We start from the raw sequence: 18,617 nt of genomic DNA, 5'->3' as shown, positions 1-18,617 counted from the left end.
CCCAGTTGATAACTTACATTAATATGGAAAAAAAATGTATTACTGTAAGTTTTCTGTAATTTAATGTTTAAATATGAAAAAAGCTCAATGTGCCAAAATTAAGAAAAACAAAATAGGAAATACCTCTGATTTCAAGGTGAGTAGGCCTACTCATATCAAATGCAAATCAACTCAAATAAAATTTAGTAAAATACGGTGTTCTGTGTGATAGTTATTCAGACAATACTGCATGCGTTCAAATTTGGACAATTTAACCCCTTCCTATACCAATTAATGCATTTCTGTTTTTCAGATAACGCCAGTAGTACTCCAGTAGTCATGGGGTCAGACCTGGCTTTGTCAGTTATTTATTCATTTATTTTTGCTTAGACTTATTGACTTGCGGTGGCTCTTTAATATTTAGGAAGGTGCCCAGTGATATCTCTTGGGCAATTTCATATATTAACCCCTAAAGCCCTATGTGCCAAAATCATGAAAAAAATAGGAAATACCTCTAATTTCAAGGTGAGTACACATATCAAAAGCAAATCAACTCAAATAGAATGTACTAAAAACAGTTTGCCGTGTGATAGTTTTCAGACAATACTTCAAGCATTCAAATTGGGAAAATTTAACCCTTTAAATTTAACCCTTTTCTATGTCAAATAATCAGAATTTCAGATATCTCCTGTAATAATTCGGAATATGTACACATTTCCTCTAGTATTAGTTTTGAGCAGTTCTTGCTCATTTGTTCTTGAACATCCTACAGTACCTTAAAACATGCACAGAACATTGTGCAGGGCATACCATTAACCCGGAAACTGCATCTTAGAGCTACAAGGGGTTTCACTCTTACAGTACAGCCACATCTGATCATCTCCAAAATGGAGTCTGGTGCAAGTTAAACATTTTCTGATAGACTGGTTGGGCTCAGTAACGAATCAATGAATCCTTCTTCAAATGGCAGTTGAATTTCCAACTTTCAGCATTCCTCGGTTTCAGGCTCCATGACTGTGAACTCTGTACCAAACTAAAAACTCTCACTTTAATATCCAAGTATATATACTATGTCAACTAGGGATGGGAATTTAAATATTTCAGTCGAGTGAAATCAAAAATCAAGCCTGCAATTTTTTTAAATATTTTTTTTTTTTAATTAGTCAGACTGACCTGTGTGTATTATTAGGCCTTAGTATTTTAATGCAGGTCTATAGATCAATACTTGATCTCGATTGAACCTCGAATGATGAGGTTAGGCTCTGAGCATAGACTACTGCTGCGGTAAAAAATACAAAATAAATTTATATTTTATGGAAACTAGAACAGTAGTATAGAGCTAAAATACATCAGCTAAAAGAGGGCAGTGCAGGCTAACAGTAGTCAGTTGCATAGCTGTGTAGTAAGTAAACCTCCCTCCCAACACCTTAAGAGACGTGCTAGTGACAGATGCTAGCACTTGGATGAGTTTCCTCTCCCACTTTGAGAATGAAATCTGCACTTCAGAAGCACTTACATATACCAAACTTTCCAGTCTTATACCTAACCATATTCAGATGGCTTTTACTGAGGGGTTTGTTGATATATTATTCCTAGCCTGATTTATGAAATTTTATTCCATGGCGAAAATATTGTTTTTTAAGGCTACTGGCAGTATTTTCTGATTGACTGAATAACAAAAAGAGATATCCATAATTCCCTGTGTCAAAGACTTTTCATCTAATATGTCAACACAATGATAAAGTGATTTTGAACCTGGCTTTATCCAATGTTCAGATTTAGCTTTTTTAAAGTTTATGCAAATCAGCACATATTTAATTAGATCATGCCTAATTTGCATATTTGAACATTAAATTACAGAAAACTTGCAATAATTTTTTTTTTTCATATTAATGTAAGTAACCAACTGGGGAAGTTTCATAGTGATATCTGCTAGTTATTTTTTTTACCCTATTCACCTGCAGTGCCTCGCCAACACATTGAACAAGAAAGGCTGAATATCGAGAATTGCTCAAGGGATATCACCGGGCACCCTCTCTACTCTTATTGAGTTACCCCTTGGCAACAAGAAACAGCAAAAAAAAAAAACTTTAACCCACAAAACCAGGTTCACCTAAATTATGGCATTTGGCTGCCGGATTAAAAAGTCGGACGCTGATGTATTCTGCACAAGTGAAATCTGGCAAGTGGCCCTTGGTATTGCCAAATTTAATTCCAGCCTTTGATATTGCTTTATTTAATTTCATTTGATATCTGAGTGTTAAAAAAATGGGATGAACCTGGAAATTTTTACTTTTTGAGTTCTGATCACATCTGACAGCATAGGCCTAGATTTAGCCTACAATCATGTTGAATCAAGCCTGTTAGGATTATCTGGGTGCTCATAGGCTAGGCCTAGCCTACAGGAGCCATTACCCTGGGATGAATGAAATAAGCTTAATAGGCCTACATTTGAATTTCAGTTTTTTGGTTATTCTGTTGCCTCATCAGGCTCCATTCTCCTCATCATGATAATTCTATCAGTTTCTTGAACTCTGTGTCAGTTTTTGTTAACTGCTGTTGTTGTTATTTTTCATATAGGCCTACATAACAAATAAATGTTATTCATGAGTGGCCAAATGCATCTAACATAAACTACAGAAGATACATTTCAACATTTTTCTACAAGGCTAAAAAGGCTAGCTGCTGAGGCGGTAGGCTATCTAAATTGAACTTCACAGTAGCACAGTAGCCCGATTCAATTGAGGGCCTTCTGTGTATTGTGTCCCTGTGACTATTCAATAACTGAATATCTGTATAATTCGACATTGCATTCGGATGTGTCTTGACCTAAAAGGTCGCATAATTTAGCCTTTAGTCCTGTCCCATATGGTCCGGTCCGGTCCAGTATTACTCCGAACCATATTTTGTAAGTATCCTAGAAAAACGTCGCCTCACCTGCTGAGTGCTCCAAAATATCCCTCCGCAGGGTCACTGAGTGATTTCCAATTAGACAAATTAGATGAAAACACAAATATTTGTGTTTACGAATTACCTTATTTGTATAGATCATTGCACACTGATACTTAATTCACTGATATGTAGTCACACGTTATAGGTGGTGTGCGGTGTTTGTTAGGTACTATTTGCCAGAGATGAAGCGCTTTGAGTCGTAATTTGGTCATACTCAAACATGGCTACCGTGGAGAGTGGGCAACAACTTTAATATTTGTATTTATATGGGAACAAAGTATCCCACTTATGCTCTTGCAAAATAGTGTAATTGTATAATTGATTCAAAGTATGGGGTTTAATGGTTTGTTTTTTCATCCAGTGCTCTAATTCGGGCGATTTTCTTGAAACTAATTTTTACGGGGAATTGTAGCTAGCTTGCTCCAAGGCTGAGGGGAATCATTTGGATAGCAAGCTGGCTAGCTAATCGAATGTTGGTACAATTTCGCTCGTTCCTGTATTCAGTTTTGTGTCCGGGCATTCTTTTTTGCATTTGGGATTTATCGGAGGATTTTAGTTTCGACTGGCTGCCGTGTTTTTTATCTACTGGAGCCTTTATGGATGAGTAAAATACTGCCGTTACAAGACCGTTTGTGTTCAGCGATGTGGGATGAAGAGGATAAAGGAAAGTGGTCTTTGGAAATTTAGGGGGGACGGAGTGGGCTTCGCCGTTGGATATTATTTGAAATATATTGTCCTCTCCTGGATTTTCTACGTTAGTTGGAGTACAGCTGAAAAACCTCGATTTGCATAGCCCACTGCATCGGCTACCCGCTCCTTATTCTTTCACTGGATAGCAGTGGTCTTGCCCCAACCCCCAAGCCATCGAAAACTAAACAAAGTACTGCATGTCACATATGACATTCATGGTCATGAGGGAAATAATTCAAAACTGATAGGGTTGGAAAGGTAAGTTGACATAGTTTTAACGGTCTATATATTTCCCATGTATTTCTCTCCCAGCAACCCAATCCTACGTGTCTGTGGCAAGCGCTTTTTTATGCCGCCACCGCTGCATAGCGTTTCCCTACCAGTCTCACACGTCATCGGTCAGTTTTTATTCTGTCGCCCTCGTAATCATAGACGGCTCTTACGGCAAATATTTTGCGTGTTATTTTTTTAAAAATTGAATGCTAGTTGATGCATATAGACTGTGGGCATCTCTGTTTTCAGTTTTAACACCCAGTATTTGCCTCCCATGCTGATCTCTGGCCACATGGAGAACGTTATTTTTCTCCCTTCTGAGGTAGCATGATATAGGCCTAATGATATAATTTGCAAGCTAGAATTGACTCCAGACAAACCAACATTATTTACGGTGACATGTTTCTTACTTTTAATGGATGACATAAGCTAAACAAGACTACAAGTCATTAACAGTATAAGTCAGCGCCCACCGCACCGAACAAAGAGCACAATTTCTTCTTGTAGACTTATATTTGGAGAAATAAACCTGTTTCTATATGTTGAAAGCTATATGTCTTGCTCACTGCAGTGATTACGCATGACTTGTTCGCTTTTGCGTGAAGCTATAGGGTACTTTTAGGCTTGCGAAGTTTAGAATTAGGCTAAGGCAGTTTTTGAAGTCGAAACAATGACTTCTGGACAACGGCAAAATCGAGTTATTCAGTAGACTGTTTTTGTCTGTTTTGTGTAGGCCTAATGTTTTGGTTAGAAATACATCTTTTTTCCGAACAGAGAGGCAGCATGGGTTCTTACATCACTTTGGGAAAAGTGAACAAAGGCAAAAGCAGGCTTGCACATGCTCTCCAAGTGAATCCATCCCTGTCTTTGTGCTGTCTTGTTTAACAAAAGATGCCAATTGTTGCCACACATGTCCTGGAAAATAGTAAGCTCTCTACATCACATTTAAGTGTGTTGAATATATCTCACATTTTATTAACTGGTATGAAACAGCTTATGCCTGATAGATCTTTCTTGTTTAGGCGTTTCATCTTTCCTTATGATTGGGTCATAATCGTCCATGCTCAAACAATCTAACATAATCTATGTGTTGTTACTATGTAGCTTATAGGCCTACAATATAGATGTTATGCATGTTGGATTGGAGACTCTGAGTGGCATTATCATTCGATTGGTGAAGTTAAATGAATGAATTGTCCATGTTGTGAAGGTAGTTGTGCTTACTGAATACAGTTTTCCAGTTTGCCAGCATCACATTGACCTAAAATGCCTTTTAATACTATGAATAGCATAGGCACTAAACCTGCATCAAACTTGTAAAAGGTTACAGAGCTTTAAATTAATGTAAGTATGAAAATTGTTTTCATGACTAGTTGTATGAGTGTCATGGCACACTACTACTAGGCTATGTCAGTGAAATACCTAGTATGCTACATTATGTGCCACTTGTTTGAAATATATGTATTGGCCTGTAATTTGGTCCTGGTAAAGAAAGCGAAATGTAGTTTGATTAGAGAAGCTTTCCAGTGTTGGTGTGCTTTGCTTTCTATCAAAATTACTGCTGAAACCAACCGATAGAACAATTTACTGAATGATTTAGGCTAGCATCAGATTATTGTTCTTAAGAGTTTCTCACCCACAGTTATAAGTTCAACTGTTTGTATCTTTGAATGGCAGAGCATGTTTCTCGAGATATGAAGGTAGTAGGTTATATGCACACCCTTTAACAAGGGTCATACAACGGCGTTATTTGGAAAACACCTATATACTAAATGTAGGCATTGGAGTAAAAGTAGGAAATGTTGGTTGGCACATGGGTGGAAATAAGGTAACCCAACTCATTGTGATTTAGTACTTAATTACTTTCATCATCAGGCATTTGTCTCATGACTACTCAGGCTTATGAGGTGAACAGGGTTCTTTTATGTGGTTACCTGGAAATAGCTTTTTTAATTACTTCTGTAGCTTAAATTAGTGATAATGTGGTTAATAGGAAATATACCTCTGTCCGCCATTATACTGGTCTTTAATGAGTTGACCCTGTTTCAGCAATATACTGAAACTTCTGTAAACACAATTTTCAATAGCACATCCAGCCAGCAGTTTAATTTACAGCCAGTGCTATTATGCTGGTTTCCATGGGAACACTGCAAGCTCAACATTTCAACCATGTGACATTTTCTTTAATACAGCACTGAATATTACATTGTAGTATTTCTAGGATAAATGAATTGTTGTTTTAAGAACAGCTACTGACAGACTATATCCATTGCCTGTATAACAACAGAAAATAAGTAGTCTTGATAGGCCTATAAATCATATGTTTTGGCATAGGCTATAACCAAGTTGCATAATGATCCAGCTTTGGTGACCATTAGATTGGGCTTGAGTAGTTCCCAAGCTGATTGACAGTGTCAATCAATTCACCACTCTTGTTCACTCATGGATGTGGTAAGCTAAACCGATCATGAGGCCTAATTGTTTACCCAAGGCAAGAGACAGCCTAGTTGGGGATCCTGTAATTTCCAGAAAGGCAGCATCCCATTGGCAGCATGCCTGGTCAGCTGAGAGAACAGGTTGGTAGACGAGCTTTACAGAGGCATGCCTTAATGGCAGGAGCCTACCTTCTCCCATGGAATCACAAATGAATTTCTTCCCTTTCCATTGTAGTCGTTGTTATCATGAGCCCTGGTAGTCCTGTAGAACAACAAAATGGAGGAGAGCTCTACCCAGTGGGCTTCTCCATCCATTGAGGGGTGGACTCCTTTAGCAGGATTGGTGAACAAAGGAGAATGAAAGACAGGAGAAGCAAGCAGCAGCAACAGTCCCAGGGATTCAAGTTGCTCTAGAAAGGCAGTTAGACATACTGTACCTACATGAGCGTGACGCAGCAATTTTCCTTCAAAGAAAGTACTGTATGACTTAGTGGTGTAAAGGTACACATATTCACCAAAGCACATATCGAACTGTGATTTTTGTGAACCGTTACACCCCAAGTGTTACTTGATGCACCACAGTTACAACTTAAAAAGGTTTATTTTGTGGGGTGCTCAATATCAACCATTAAACCAGAACTTTACAACCTGTTTGTTGTTTAGAGAACATGTCGGCTGTGAACTTCACTGTGCCCCCCATTTATTGTTTGGGTTAGTCCCTCCCATTTACTATTTACATTAGCTGTCCAAGGTGTCCTCTTAGAGAGGTAGTGTAAAACATTAACATTCCTGGAGAGTAGGGTTGCCTTCTATCAGTTCAATTCTATGCATATCCAAATGGCTATATTTAACAATAAAAGTATGAAGTCATAGAGTAAGATGTACTGTTTAACAACAAATTTGCAGCCCTTCTGTTTCCCTTCCAGAATCTCCTGTCACATTTTGAATCTTATTCATAACATATAGAGAAGTAAATGGCATGGCAATGTCAATTACCCTCCAATCCAGTGATCAAGTGTAAATCCTTCATATAGGTGTTATGGAGTGGTGATGAGTCGATTAGACTGGATCAAAGAAAGAGAGAGATTTAGGACTACTACCCTACACTGCTGTCATTCATATAATCATCATCTTTGCTATTTTGTGGGGAGAAAGCTGTTGCACTACTTGCTTCTTTCACTTGTCTCCATGAGAACCCGTTATGAAAAGGCATTCGATTTGTACAGTTACACATTTCTTACAGGAGTCAGTGTAGCCATGTGCTGTTCCTTGTTTGACTGCCACTCTGAATTGTATTAATTGTCATTAAAGATGAAAGTTTGGCAGGATGAGCCTTTTCTACTTATATTGGTTCCTGAGAAATTATAGGTAATTTTGAAAAGTTAACATACTGCAGCTCCCTACACGCTCTCTTGGTGGCACGCAATCATACTTTGTAACTCTGTAAAATATAGCCTAAAGTAAGATATTCTTCATGCGGTGTGATCTTTGTTTGATGAAATGAGTTTGCTTATGGGCCTGACCAGTTCAAAGTTTGTTCTGTGGTCCGGTAAGGTGCTGACATTAGGCTGCATAGACCGTTGACAAGAACAATGCAATTGGGCCTGGTCTCTGCATATGTCTCAGGTATGCATTTTGTCACTTTAAAAAGTGAATATATCAAGACATTGTCATCTTGCAATGTCAGACTGCAGGACACAGTGCTAGGAAAAAAGTCACAATTTTCCTCCCTTTCACTTTTCTATAGAATATCAACACCATTAAAACAAATGTGTTGAAAATAACACAACTTGTGTTGTCTTTAACACATCTCCATGTCCAGATGGAGACAACACAGTTTGTGTTGATTTGAAATTACTATACAATTCAAAACAAATTGCAAACAATCCACCATGGTTATACATTGACATTCATTTTTATTAGTAGAAGTACTATAATAACATCTTGTGTTGTTTTTAACACATCTCTATGTTCAGACAGGGAGAACACAGTTTGTGTTGTTTCTAGCACATTCATTTTAAGAGTGAACCTAAATGTGTTTTACAAAGTTATTGTAGTATTTAGAGTTGAGAAAATGGAGAAACCCTTATATTTCCTCTTATTTCCAGGATCATGGCGACTACTTAATAATGATAAAACATCTATACACATATATTACACTATAGGGTATATCCTGGCAAAACGGCAAAGTATCAGAAATCAGAGTTTATGTTTAGTTAGGTTACAGGTGCATTTTGAATCTCTATGTGCAGGGGTTCTCAAATCTCTTGGGACAGGGACCCTTCATAGGGAGAAATAGGTCCAAGGACCCCCTCATAATTGTAACACACATTAACATATTCAACTTTTTTTTTTGCTACTCAGTATTGTTGGAACTATTTGTGTTCTGAAGTTGTGGCCAGGTTAACCATACCATATTTTGCTGGCAGGTGTAAGATTCACTCTTTTCGATAAGCAAGCTCTGAAGCGAGGGAGCTCTGAAGTCAGTTTGTTTTTTGCTATCATATTCTTATAGCTTCTTACCAAATGGAATCTTTCAGACTTTTGGGAGAGACCATGCTAATGAACTCTGTGTGATAGGTGAACCTGCAGATAAAATACAAATGGCCTTGAAGCATTAGTCATGCCCATGCTTTTGGTGTAGAACTTGGGATGAAGTGCAGAGGAAAGCCATGATTTACAGTCAGGACTATTTGGACGGCAACATAACTTTTGTAATTGGCCTCTGTGCACTACCACTACTTCTGAAATGAAGCAATTAAGATGTGCTTGAAGTCTTGATTTTCAGCTTCAATTCAAGGGGTTGAAGAAAATTATCTTATTAACCGTTTATTGAAATACAGAAATTTGTATACATTGCCACACCATTTTTGATGCTCAAAATGAATTGGACAATTGAGTTACACACATCTTCATAGCTGTCTGTCTTCTCGTTATTTCATGATTAATTAAAGGTTGTATCAGCGATTTCAGGCCCAGAAAAGGCCCAAACATAAATGGTCACATTCATCTTATCTTTCCTAACGATCCACTAGCTGTCTGACCCATAAGCAGACCGTCGAAAAAACGTGTCTCTGTAGGCAGCCTAGGCTCCGAGATCTGTACACAAAAACAATTGCTATCAACAAGGGTTGGCAACCCACTCAAAGGCAAAACAAAGTGTTTCAACAAATAATGGACGAGATGCGCGTTTAGGAGTTTTAATTGTACAGGAGGGAGGGGGAGGGAGTAGCGAGCTAGCTCTCTGTTTTGTTTGAACATCAACAGAAGGGACGGATCCCCGCTATCGCTGATACAACCTTTTTCAGAGAAAAGGTCCGGAGTTCATTCCAAATGTTTGCATTCAATCTCAATATGCGGTTCAAAGAGGTGCTTATGCTAGTGAAGGATGCCACAACTAGGCTGGAGAAAAAAAAAAAAAATCTATAATAACAGGAACCTTAGGAGCAACCAAATGAACAATTTGATACATTCTTAAAAAGAAAGAATGCACTGGTTAGCTCAGCAACACCAAAAGGTATGGAGGACCTCGGAGGACTAAGGTCCATGAGGGCAGAATTCTTTCCTTGGTAGGAGGTAGATGCATCATTCTCAATGTCTACAATCAAGAGGTGCCTGCAACGCATGAATACAAATACAGAAGGTTTACAACAAGATGCAGTCCACTAGCATCAATCAAGAACAGTGAGGTCAGATTAGGCTTTTCTGGAAAACAAGGAGCAAGATTTTTTGAACAGATACCATTTTAAAGTTAAGTTATCCCAAAATCATGGGAAGAAAGAAGTATGGTGATTTAAAGGAATGGTTTATGATGCAAAGCATATCTCCTCATCTGTGGGGATGGCAATCATTCACATATGTATGTATGTCAGTGTTGACAGAATGACAGAATTGAATTCCATTTGTGGTGGTTAGTTTGTAGAATTAACTTGAATGCCACAGTGTTTAACAAATTAGCACAGCATGGTTATGATGCTAACCAGATTTAAGCACAATTTAGCACGACCTGGAATATAATTGTGTGGTGGTCAATGTTGATATTGTGGTAGGATGCACAAGTAAGTCAATGTATGGGAAACACTGTATATATTCATTCACAGCATTTCACAACAGATTTGAAAGAGTTACAAAGTTCATACATGTGTATAGGGCTAAAATCAAATGTCAAATGCAGCAAAACTGATTGGCGAGTGCTTCACGGTGCAGATGGATAATGTCCAAAAAATACTGCAAAAGTAACCCAGGATGGAATATTCTTCAATATCCAAGTCAGTCACCAGGCCTCAACCCAATTGAGCATGCTTTTCACTAGACAAATCTGAAGGCTGAAAGACCCACAAATAAGGAACCATTGAAGGAGACTGCCTGAATTCTGGAACCCATCAGTAAACATCACCAAATGCCGAGTTGCCCTTCACAATATGCTTTGCCAGACCTTTACAGCAATCACTGATTGCAGAGGATTTTCCTTCAAATATTAATATAATCATTATAAATATAGGTATTTGTCAAATTACTTTTGAGCCTCAAAAATGGTATGACAATGTTAAAACTGAAAGTCTACACTTTAAGCCCATCTCAATTGTTTTGTTTCAGATCCATTGTGGTGGTGCACAGAGGCAAAATTACAAAAATTTGAACAGTCTAAATAACACCTGACAGTGTACCCCCCACAGTTGACAGCTTTAAGTTTATTTAAAAAAAAAACATCATTATGACATTTGACATCAGTGCTTAATTGATAACATGATTGATAAAGTGTTGCTTAAAGTAAGACAGTGCCTTGTTTAAACTGTTGTTTGTAAATTGTAACTTGTTGATAGGTAGCCCTTAGCCCTCTGCATGTAAAGACATCAAAAGCATTAGTAGTTACATAATCAGAAAATAATGTGGAGAAGAGCTGAAATCTGAAACTGCACAATATTTGCCATTTTTAATGTCTGTTTTACACAGAAATTCAAAAAAATGGGTATAGCATTCAGTGTATATAAGTTCAGATTATCTTGACATTTCAAGTTTGTTGTTTGTGTGACGTTTGAAATACAGCTCGGTCTTTTTCTCTCTCAGAATGTCATCAGAGGATAAGAGTCTGGACACCTCTGACAAAGGACCGCCTCCGCCTCCTGGCAGCACAGGGGCCACGCCTACAGGAAGTCCTGCCCCCACTGACAGACGCCCTCGGGGACGTCCTCGGAAAGATGCAGTGTCCGCAGCCCCCCTGCCTGGCCCTGCGACCAAGCCCCCAAAAAAGTACATTTAACCTCTGCTTTACCAAAATCCAAAAATGTGTTGGTATTGGGCAACATTTGAAACATTTGCTTTTCATTTAGAAAGGGGGTTATAACCACTTTTTGATGCTTCACATGCATTTTTTATATTATTTAGATACAAAACAGTGTTGTTACTGCTACATACTAAATGGGACATTATTGCCAATTGTGTCCAAATCAATTGAGTCTCTGCCTCCCTTCATGTCTCTAGGGCTATATGAGTGTCATAGGAAGAGTTTGCTAATTGTAGATTTGCATACTGCTAAGATCTGACTCAAAGGGATTAAACTATATGCAGCATACGTAGTGACAAAGAGAGGGTGAGATGGGAGTTGTTTGTGTAGGAACCAGACTTGTGCAAAAAAACAGTATCGAATTGAAACTGGCTCTTAAATTCCAATTAAATTCTTGAATTTCACTTGCATTTTAATTTATGTAGCAAACAGGAAGCAGAATTGTAATTTGAATTGTGCACAACCCTGGTAGGAACCATGAAAAGTTCAGGTGTGTGTCCTCACTTTGCATAGCCTCTCAACCCTACCAGGTTCGGTATCAGCTTTATATAATATATCTCCTGGAGGAATTTGGAAGGGGTTAAATCCCATCCCAACTGTGGGTCATAGATATGATGCATGCATTGCTGTGTTTCTCATAACATGGCTAGATAAAGCATGAAGAATGATAAATTGCACTTTGTTGTAAATTAGATCCTAGATGTTTTTGTTGTTGTTATGAGATGGTTTTCATAATGGTCTGGGTCAGACGTGGTTTGGAAGGCTACTGGAAGGCTGTTTTTCTGTGTTATGAGTGCTGAATGCATGATTTAAGGTATTGGATTTGAACAAAAACTGTACTGCCTGCTCAATACACACACACACACAAACACACACACATATACACACACACATACACACACACACACACGCTCTCTTTCTCTCTCGCACAAGATGATTTGAGGGTTAAATTGGTTGATGTGAGATTGGTGTGTGGAGAGCCATTCCATCTACTCCAGTGCCATGTTTTGGAACTCCCCCTCAGACTGGGAACTACGTATCACAACAGTTTTTTTTCCTTCCCTCTATGGTGGGATCATGGGGATAAGTTCTAGTGCACCGGGGTTGGGGGTTGGGTGCCCAACAACAACCTGAAAGGTTTTGTTCTGCTAAGGATTGACTGAATCTCTCTATTAGCAATAGCCAAGAGGGTTTGCTTCTTTGAATTTTTATTTAAAAAAAGGAATATGTGTAATTGCAACAACAACTACAAACCCTGTTGGTTGTTTCTTAATGTCTATAAAATGCATTTAGGTAGATTACACAGTTTGTAACAACGATAGCCTGGTAGTGTGTTAATGCTACAAATATAGTTGTAATGATCTGTAGTGGTCTGAAAACATGTCACAGCAGGTATTGGAATAAAATTAGGCTTTGAGGTGAAGAAATAGACAGTTTACAGCATACCTTTTACAGTTCAAAGCTTTGTTACACAGAAATTCAGAGAATGGGTATAGCATTTCAAAGCTTTGTTGCACAGAGAATGAGCTGTTTGGTTGTATCCCTCAATATTGAACCTATTGCCACCAACCCTCCATTCAGACGGCTGGATGTACCTTAATATAGAGCCTTAATGTGCCAACCCTCTATTCAGGTGGCTGCTAGTGTGAGTATACTTCAATATAGAGCCAAATGCTGCCAACCCTCTATCCAGACGTGACAAGAGATTGTCTGAGAGGAGTTATGCATTTTTAATCCACTGTCTACTACCAACCATCACAGGACCACTTCTAACAGCAGCATGTTTTGTAGCTGTTGAATACTCAATTCAGAGCAAAATGTTCTCTTTGCAAAGTAATTATCATTTTGGTTTGTGGGACTTTTCTGAAATTACATCTCAGGCTTTTGCAGTGCATTGGACAATAACCTGTCTTTGATATGAATGTTATTTTTCCTCATAGAGGGTGGTCCTCTAGTGCTGTTGGTGTTTGTGGTGACTGAACTGAATCTCTACACTGTACTTGGACTGTGAAGGTCTGGCAGTAAGGGGTTCTACATGTGCTGTCTCATGGGAGATGATGTCAGAGGGTTTAAACAGGAAGTATAGGCCTATGTATTCTCTTTGCAAATTTCCTAATCAGAGATGCTGGGTATTAGACAATAAAAATGACTGAGCTATTTCAGTCACTTTGCTTGTGAAGGTATTGTTTACTTACTTTTGAGATGTTGAAGTACAGTTGGGATATGTATTCTCGTGCTAGAGTTTTTTTCAGCTCTGATTACAGGAGTTTGCCCCCATTTTTGAGGGCTGGGCCATGTTGGTTATCTGGTGGAGGAAGTCATTTGGAGGGAGGGGTTGGCAGGCATCAGGCAGATTGTGATTTCTCTCTCTAGTGGCATTGATAATTACCCCTCCTTCTCTCCCCGCCCATCATACCCCCCAGAGGTCTGGTTGCTCTCGCCCGCCTCAAGTTTACTCTCTCCACTTAGCAGGCTTACTGTGGAATTTGTTTAATTTGTGTCCCTGACAATTATCACCTTGATGAAGTGATACTATGATATTGGTTGGGGAGTTGCCTAGTGGGATTCCTGACCTCCTGACACACACACACACACACACATACATATATATTATGTATATATATATATTTATTTTATTTTATTTTTACTCTGCACAAGTGCCACCATGTGTGTGTTTTAATGTGCGGATAGGTGGTCGAATATCCTTTAAAAAGCTTGGAGTTTTGAAGTTATTCAGAGTCAGGCTCCGTGTTTCTCTGCACTGCTCTGTTCTCCAGCCTCACAGAGGAAATGATTTGGCCATCATGCTAACAGCCATCGCACATCACGTGCATCACACACACTGACTGCTCGTGCGTGCTGTTGTGTACTTTGCAGATGCAGGTGTCGACTGGTTAGCAGCTCGGCTGCAGACGCACAGTGCAGGGCAGTAGAGAGGGAGATGTAGACGATAGGCATGGAGGGGCGCTGTCCTCCGAGCTCTTCTCTTCCCTCTCTTGGCTGGTGGTCAGTCACTGAGAAAAGCATTGCTCTGCTGAATGAGTGGGGGGAAAATAGGGGGGTGAGCAGCAGCGGGAGAGAGAACGAGGCGTCCATGTGAGAAGGCCGCGAGGCAGCACGGTGGGAGGTGGACATTTGAGTCGGCGCTGCGCTCCTCCCGACCGAGCCAGAGATCACAAATCAAAATAAACCCATAGCAGTGGCAGGCCCACCGTTAGCCAGCCAGCCAAGCAGAGCCCTCCCCTTAACCCTCTCAGCACACACACACACACACACACACACACACACCAGACAGTGTGCAGTCAGCTCAGGGCCAGGTGTGCTTCAGAGGCATCTTAGCAGTATGGTTTAACCCCTACAGTTTACTATGCGTGACTAGAGATGCGCTTTAGCAGTTATCCAGGCTGTCTGCTCAGTTGATGGGTCAGAATTGTCGAAAGCAGTGGTTAGTGGATCCAGCTTTCATATCTCTGGTTTGTTTCAATGATGGCATGAGGGCTTTGGAGTGAAACAGCGCTAAAAAGAGACCCAGTCCAGTGGCCTCAATCAACTTCTGAACTTGATGTCATATCGTACTTGTAGATCTTAAGATATTTAGCCTTCTATTTTTCCCTACAATAGGTGTTGCTGTGTGTGAGAAATCAATTTAAACAGAAACTAGACAAAATAAAGTACAGAAGCGTGTGATGTTTTCAAACTGAGTTGTTAAGCAATGAGATTGTGTTGAGATGATTTCCTGTCTTTAGAGCCGGCCCAGTTTTAAAGGATAGATGTGCCTAATTGTCTTTATTGAAAACAGCTTGATGAAGCAAGCTTTTTTCAAGTTCCCATCCTACACAACACTCCAAAGTCTTGTTCTGAAGGTGATTTACTTCAAATGATGATCTGATTAAATTATTAAACACTATTACAGTAACGTGCACTGAGGGCAGTTCAAAATGCATGCACCTTTGACTGTTGAGCACAATTGTGTATTGGTGTAATGGTGATAAGCTCTGTTTGTGAGTGTGTGTGTGTGTGTGTGTGTGTGTGTGTGTGTGTCTATCTGTCTGTCTATATATACAGCTCTGGAAAAAAATAAGAGACCACTGCACATTTTACTATGTGAGAGTATGTGTGTATGTGCAATCAAAGACCTCACACCAGTCTTCTTCATGAGCCGTATAGCGTCACACACACACATCTATCCAGCCGTCCTGCTGGGGTTAGCCCAGCCCAGCCCATCACTGGCCATTAAGACCCAGTGACAGCTGTGACTATGCAACTGATTCATGATCAGCTCCCCATTAAGACCCAGTGACAGCTGTGACTGTATGCAACTGATTCATGATCAGCTCCCCATTAAGACCCAGTGACAGCTGTGACTGTATGCAACTGATTCATGATCAGCTCCCCATTGAGCTATCGAGCATTGTCCAGACAATAATTTGTTTTCCCTTATCTCTCTCTGTCTCCCTCCCCACTGCCTTCCCCACTCTGTCTTTTTCTACCACTCTCCCCTCTCTTTCTCCCCTTGCTCTTATCTCTCTCTCTTTCCTTTTCCTTTGTCTTTCTCTCATTATCACTCATTCACACATTCTTTCATTCATGCTCTCTCTTCCTTCCTCTCTCTGCCCCACCCTCTCTTTTTCTCTCTCAGGAGTCGAAGCCGTGGCAGGGCACTGTTGGAGGATGAGGAGGTGGTGGAGACCGCAGAGTTGGCTGAGCTCACAGCCAGTCAGGAGATAGGTGAGCCACCCCCCTCCCCCCCCTCATCTCCTCCTACCTCCTTAGTGCTACCCCTCCTCCCTGTCTCTCTTTCTCTCCCCTCCTATCTCTCTCTCTCTCTATCTCTCCCTCTCTTTTCCTCTTTCCCTCTTTCCATTTCTCTTTCGCTCTTTCTCTCTCTCTCTCTTTCTCTCCCCTCCTATCTCTCCCCTCCTATCTCTCTCTCTCTCTCTCTCTCTCTATCTCTTTTCCTCTTTCCCTCTTTCCATTTCTCTTTCGCTCTCTCTCTCTCTCCCCCTCCATATCTCCTCTCTCTCTCTCCTCTCTCCCTCCCTCCACATCCTCCTCTACCTCTCAGGCTGCTGGAGCGTTGTGCGTGTGGAGCTCTCCCAGATAATGGGTGCTGGTGTGAGTGAGTGGCTGCCATGTCTCGCTCTCACAGCCTCCACGGTCAGGGTGAGAGAGAGGCTTTAGTGAGTCTGGCAGTGCGTAGAGCAGCAGGAGTACGAGCTGATGAGGGTTCCTCTGCTTTCCATGTCCCACACTCCACCTGGCCCCTCTTGTGAGGTGTAATTGAAAGGTTTTAACTTTAGCCACGAGGCTGTCCCCAGCCCCCTCTCTCTCTCTCTCTCTCTCTCTCTCTCTCTCTCACTTCCTGCATTGCTCTTGGCAATGTGATTTTAGGTCGAGTTGGAGCGAGTGGGCTTGGTAATGCGCTCTGAAGGCTTCTTCAAATCCCCCTCTCTCCGCTCCTCTCACACACAAACAGTTGTGTCCATTTTTTTTGTTGCCACTCCCAACTGATGTATCGAGTGAGTGGTGAGAAGTCCACAACTGTCAGGCGGGAATCCCTTAGGAGCTTCAGATTATGTTGCAGCTGTGTGTCTGGAGTAGAAATATCAGCTCACCCAAGTCACCACTATGCCCACCATCTTATTTATTTCTCTGTGGGTCTGAAAACAGAAGAAACAGAAGACTTGATAGAAACTCAGTAGGTGCTCAGTAGAAGTGGAGTGAAATGCACTTTATTTGTTACATTTTGTCTAATCTGTTGCATTACATTTGTGATATTTTGTCACATTTTTCAATACAAAAGAATGTAACTCTTTCTTAATTCTCATAAAGCCTTTTTTCCTTGAAATAGAATGGTTGTCTCATTATGTTGTGGCCGTGAGTGAGTCATGTCCATCCACTCCAGGAGCATTTTGGGGCCGCCATTTTATCTTGTGTGCATGTGGTCTCTGTGTTCCTCCACAAAACGGTGGCTTAGATGTAAAGTACCTAGACACCCCCACCCTCAACAACAACAACAAAAAACAGTCATCATATCTATCTGATACATTTGTAGTTGTTTGTGTGTGAAGTGGTTGTGTTGTAGGACCCCTGACATAAAGGAAGGACTGTGTTAGAATGGAGGCAGTGGAATGGAGAATTCAGAAAATTAGAAAATGGTTTGAGTCACTTGGAACATTACGAATTTTCAGTGGTTGGAACACCTCTTGTAGTGTAGTGTAGTGATTCATTGGCTTTGACACCTGAGTCTTAAACTGCACCTGCTCCCCCCTGTCTGTCCCTCAGAGCCAAAAGAGCAGCAGGAGATGGGTGAGAGTGCCATGTTGGTGGCAGGCGACGGCGAGGGGGAGGACAGCCCCTCGTTCCCCCTCCACCAGACACAGGAGGCAGCAGCGCCACCATCAGCCTCGTCCTCAGGAGTCACCAAAAGCAGGTCAGACAAGCGCTCAGTCATGACAGTCTGCTGAGTCACTGCTGTGTGTGTGTGTGTGTGTGTGTGTGTGCGCGCGTGTGTGTTTATGTGTGTGTGTACATGTGTGTTTGTCTGTGTTTGTGTGTTTGCGCGTACATGTGTGTTTGTGTGTGTTTGCATTTGCATGCATGTGTATGTGTTTGAGTGTTTGCTATGTGTGTGTGTACGTGTGCGCATCAGTATGTCTCTGTGTGTATAATACAAGGACACTTTTGTATTGTAATTTGTTGTGTGTTCTGTGTGTATTTGTAAAGGGGTTTGCAGGGGTTGTGAAGAGAATGAAAATATGTGTGTTTGTGCCTTTGTGGACCAACGTTAGCCAGCACATTAACAGTACTAGGAGTAGGGGAGCTACAAGCACTAGTGCAGTCTGGTTGAAGAGATGGCGCTGGAGGACTAAGGCTTCTACATACTCGACGCACCTGACCGGTAGCGCGACACCGTGACGTCAAAATGACGTAGATCTTGCTTGCGCGCCAGTATTTTAGCCAGGTAGCGCACCACTCTTTTTCAGACGAGCGCGACAACGCGG

At 40.7% G+C, this 18,617-nt stretch overlaps 1 protein-coding gene across 14 annotated transcripts in view; it reads left to right on the top strand.

The window, feature by feature from the left end:
• Positions 1-3,161: 3,161 nt before the first annotated feature.
• The window catches only part of kmt2cb (lysine (K)-specific methyltransferase 2Cb), a 78,124-nt gene continuing 62,668 nt past the window's right edge, over positions 3,162-18,617 (top strand). For all 14 annotated transcript variants that reach the window (XM_048262870.1, XM_048262904.1, XM_048262894.1 and 11 more), the window contains exons 1-4: positions 3,162-3,879; positions 11,397-11,579; positions 16,253-16,341; positions 17,899-18,046. In XM_048262870.1, the coding sequence (XP_048118827.1) occupies positions 11,398-11,579; positions 16,253-16,341; positions 17,899-18,046 (419 nt within the window). In that variant the 5' untranslated portion in view covers positions 3,162-3,879; position 11,397. The remainder of the gene's footprint in view (positions 3,880-11,396; positions 11,580-16,252; positions 16,342-17,898; positions 18,047-18,617) is intronic.

Source organism: Alosa alosa, chromosome 1 (assembly GCF_017589495.1).
Source record: "Alosa alosa isolate M-15738 ecotype Scorff River chromosome 1, AALO_Geno_1.1, whole genome shotgun sequence".
Classification (NCBI taxonomy): Eukaryota; Metazoa; Chordata; class Actinopteri; order Clupeiformes; family Clupeidae; genus Alosa; species Alosa alosa.
The sequence above is the reverse complement of the archived record's forward strand: the minus strand, read 5'-3'. Positions and strand labels throughout refer to the sequence as shown.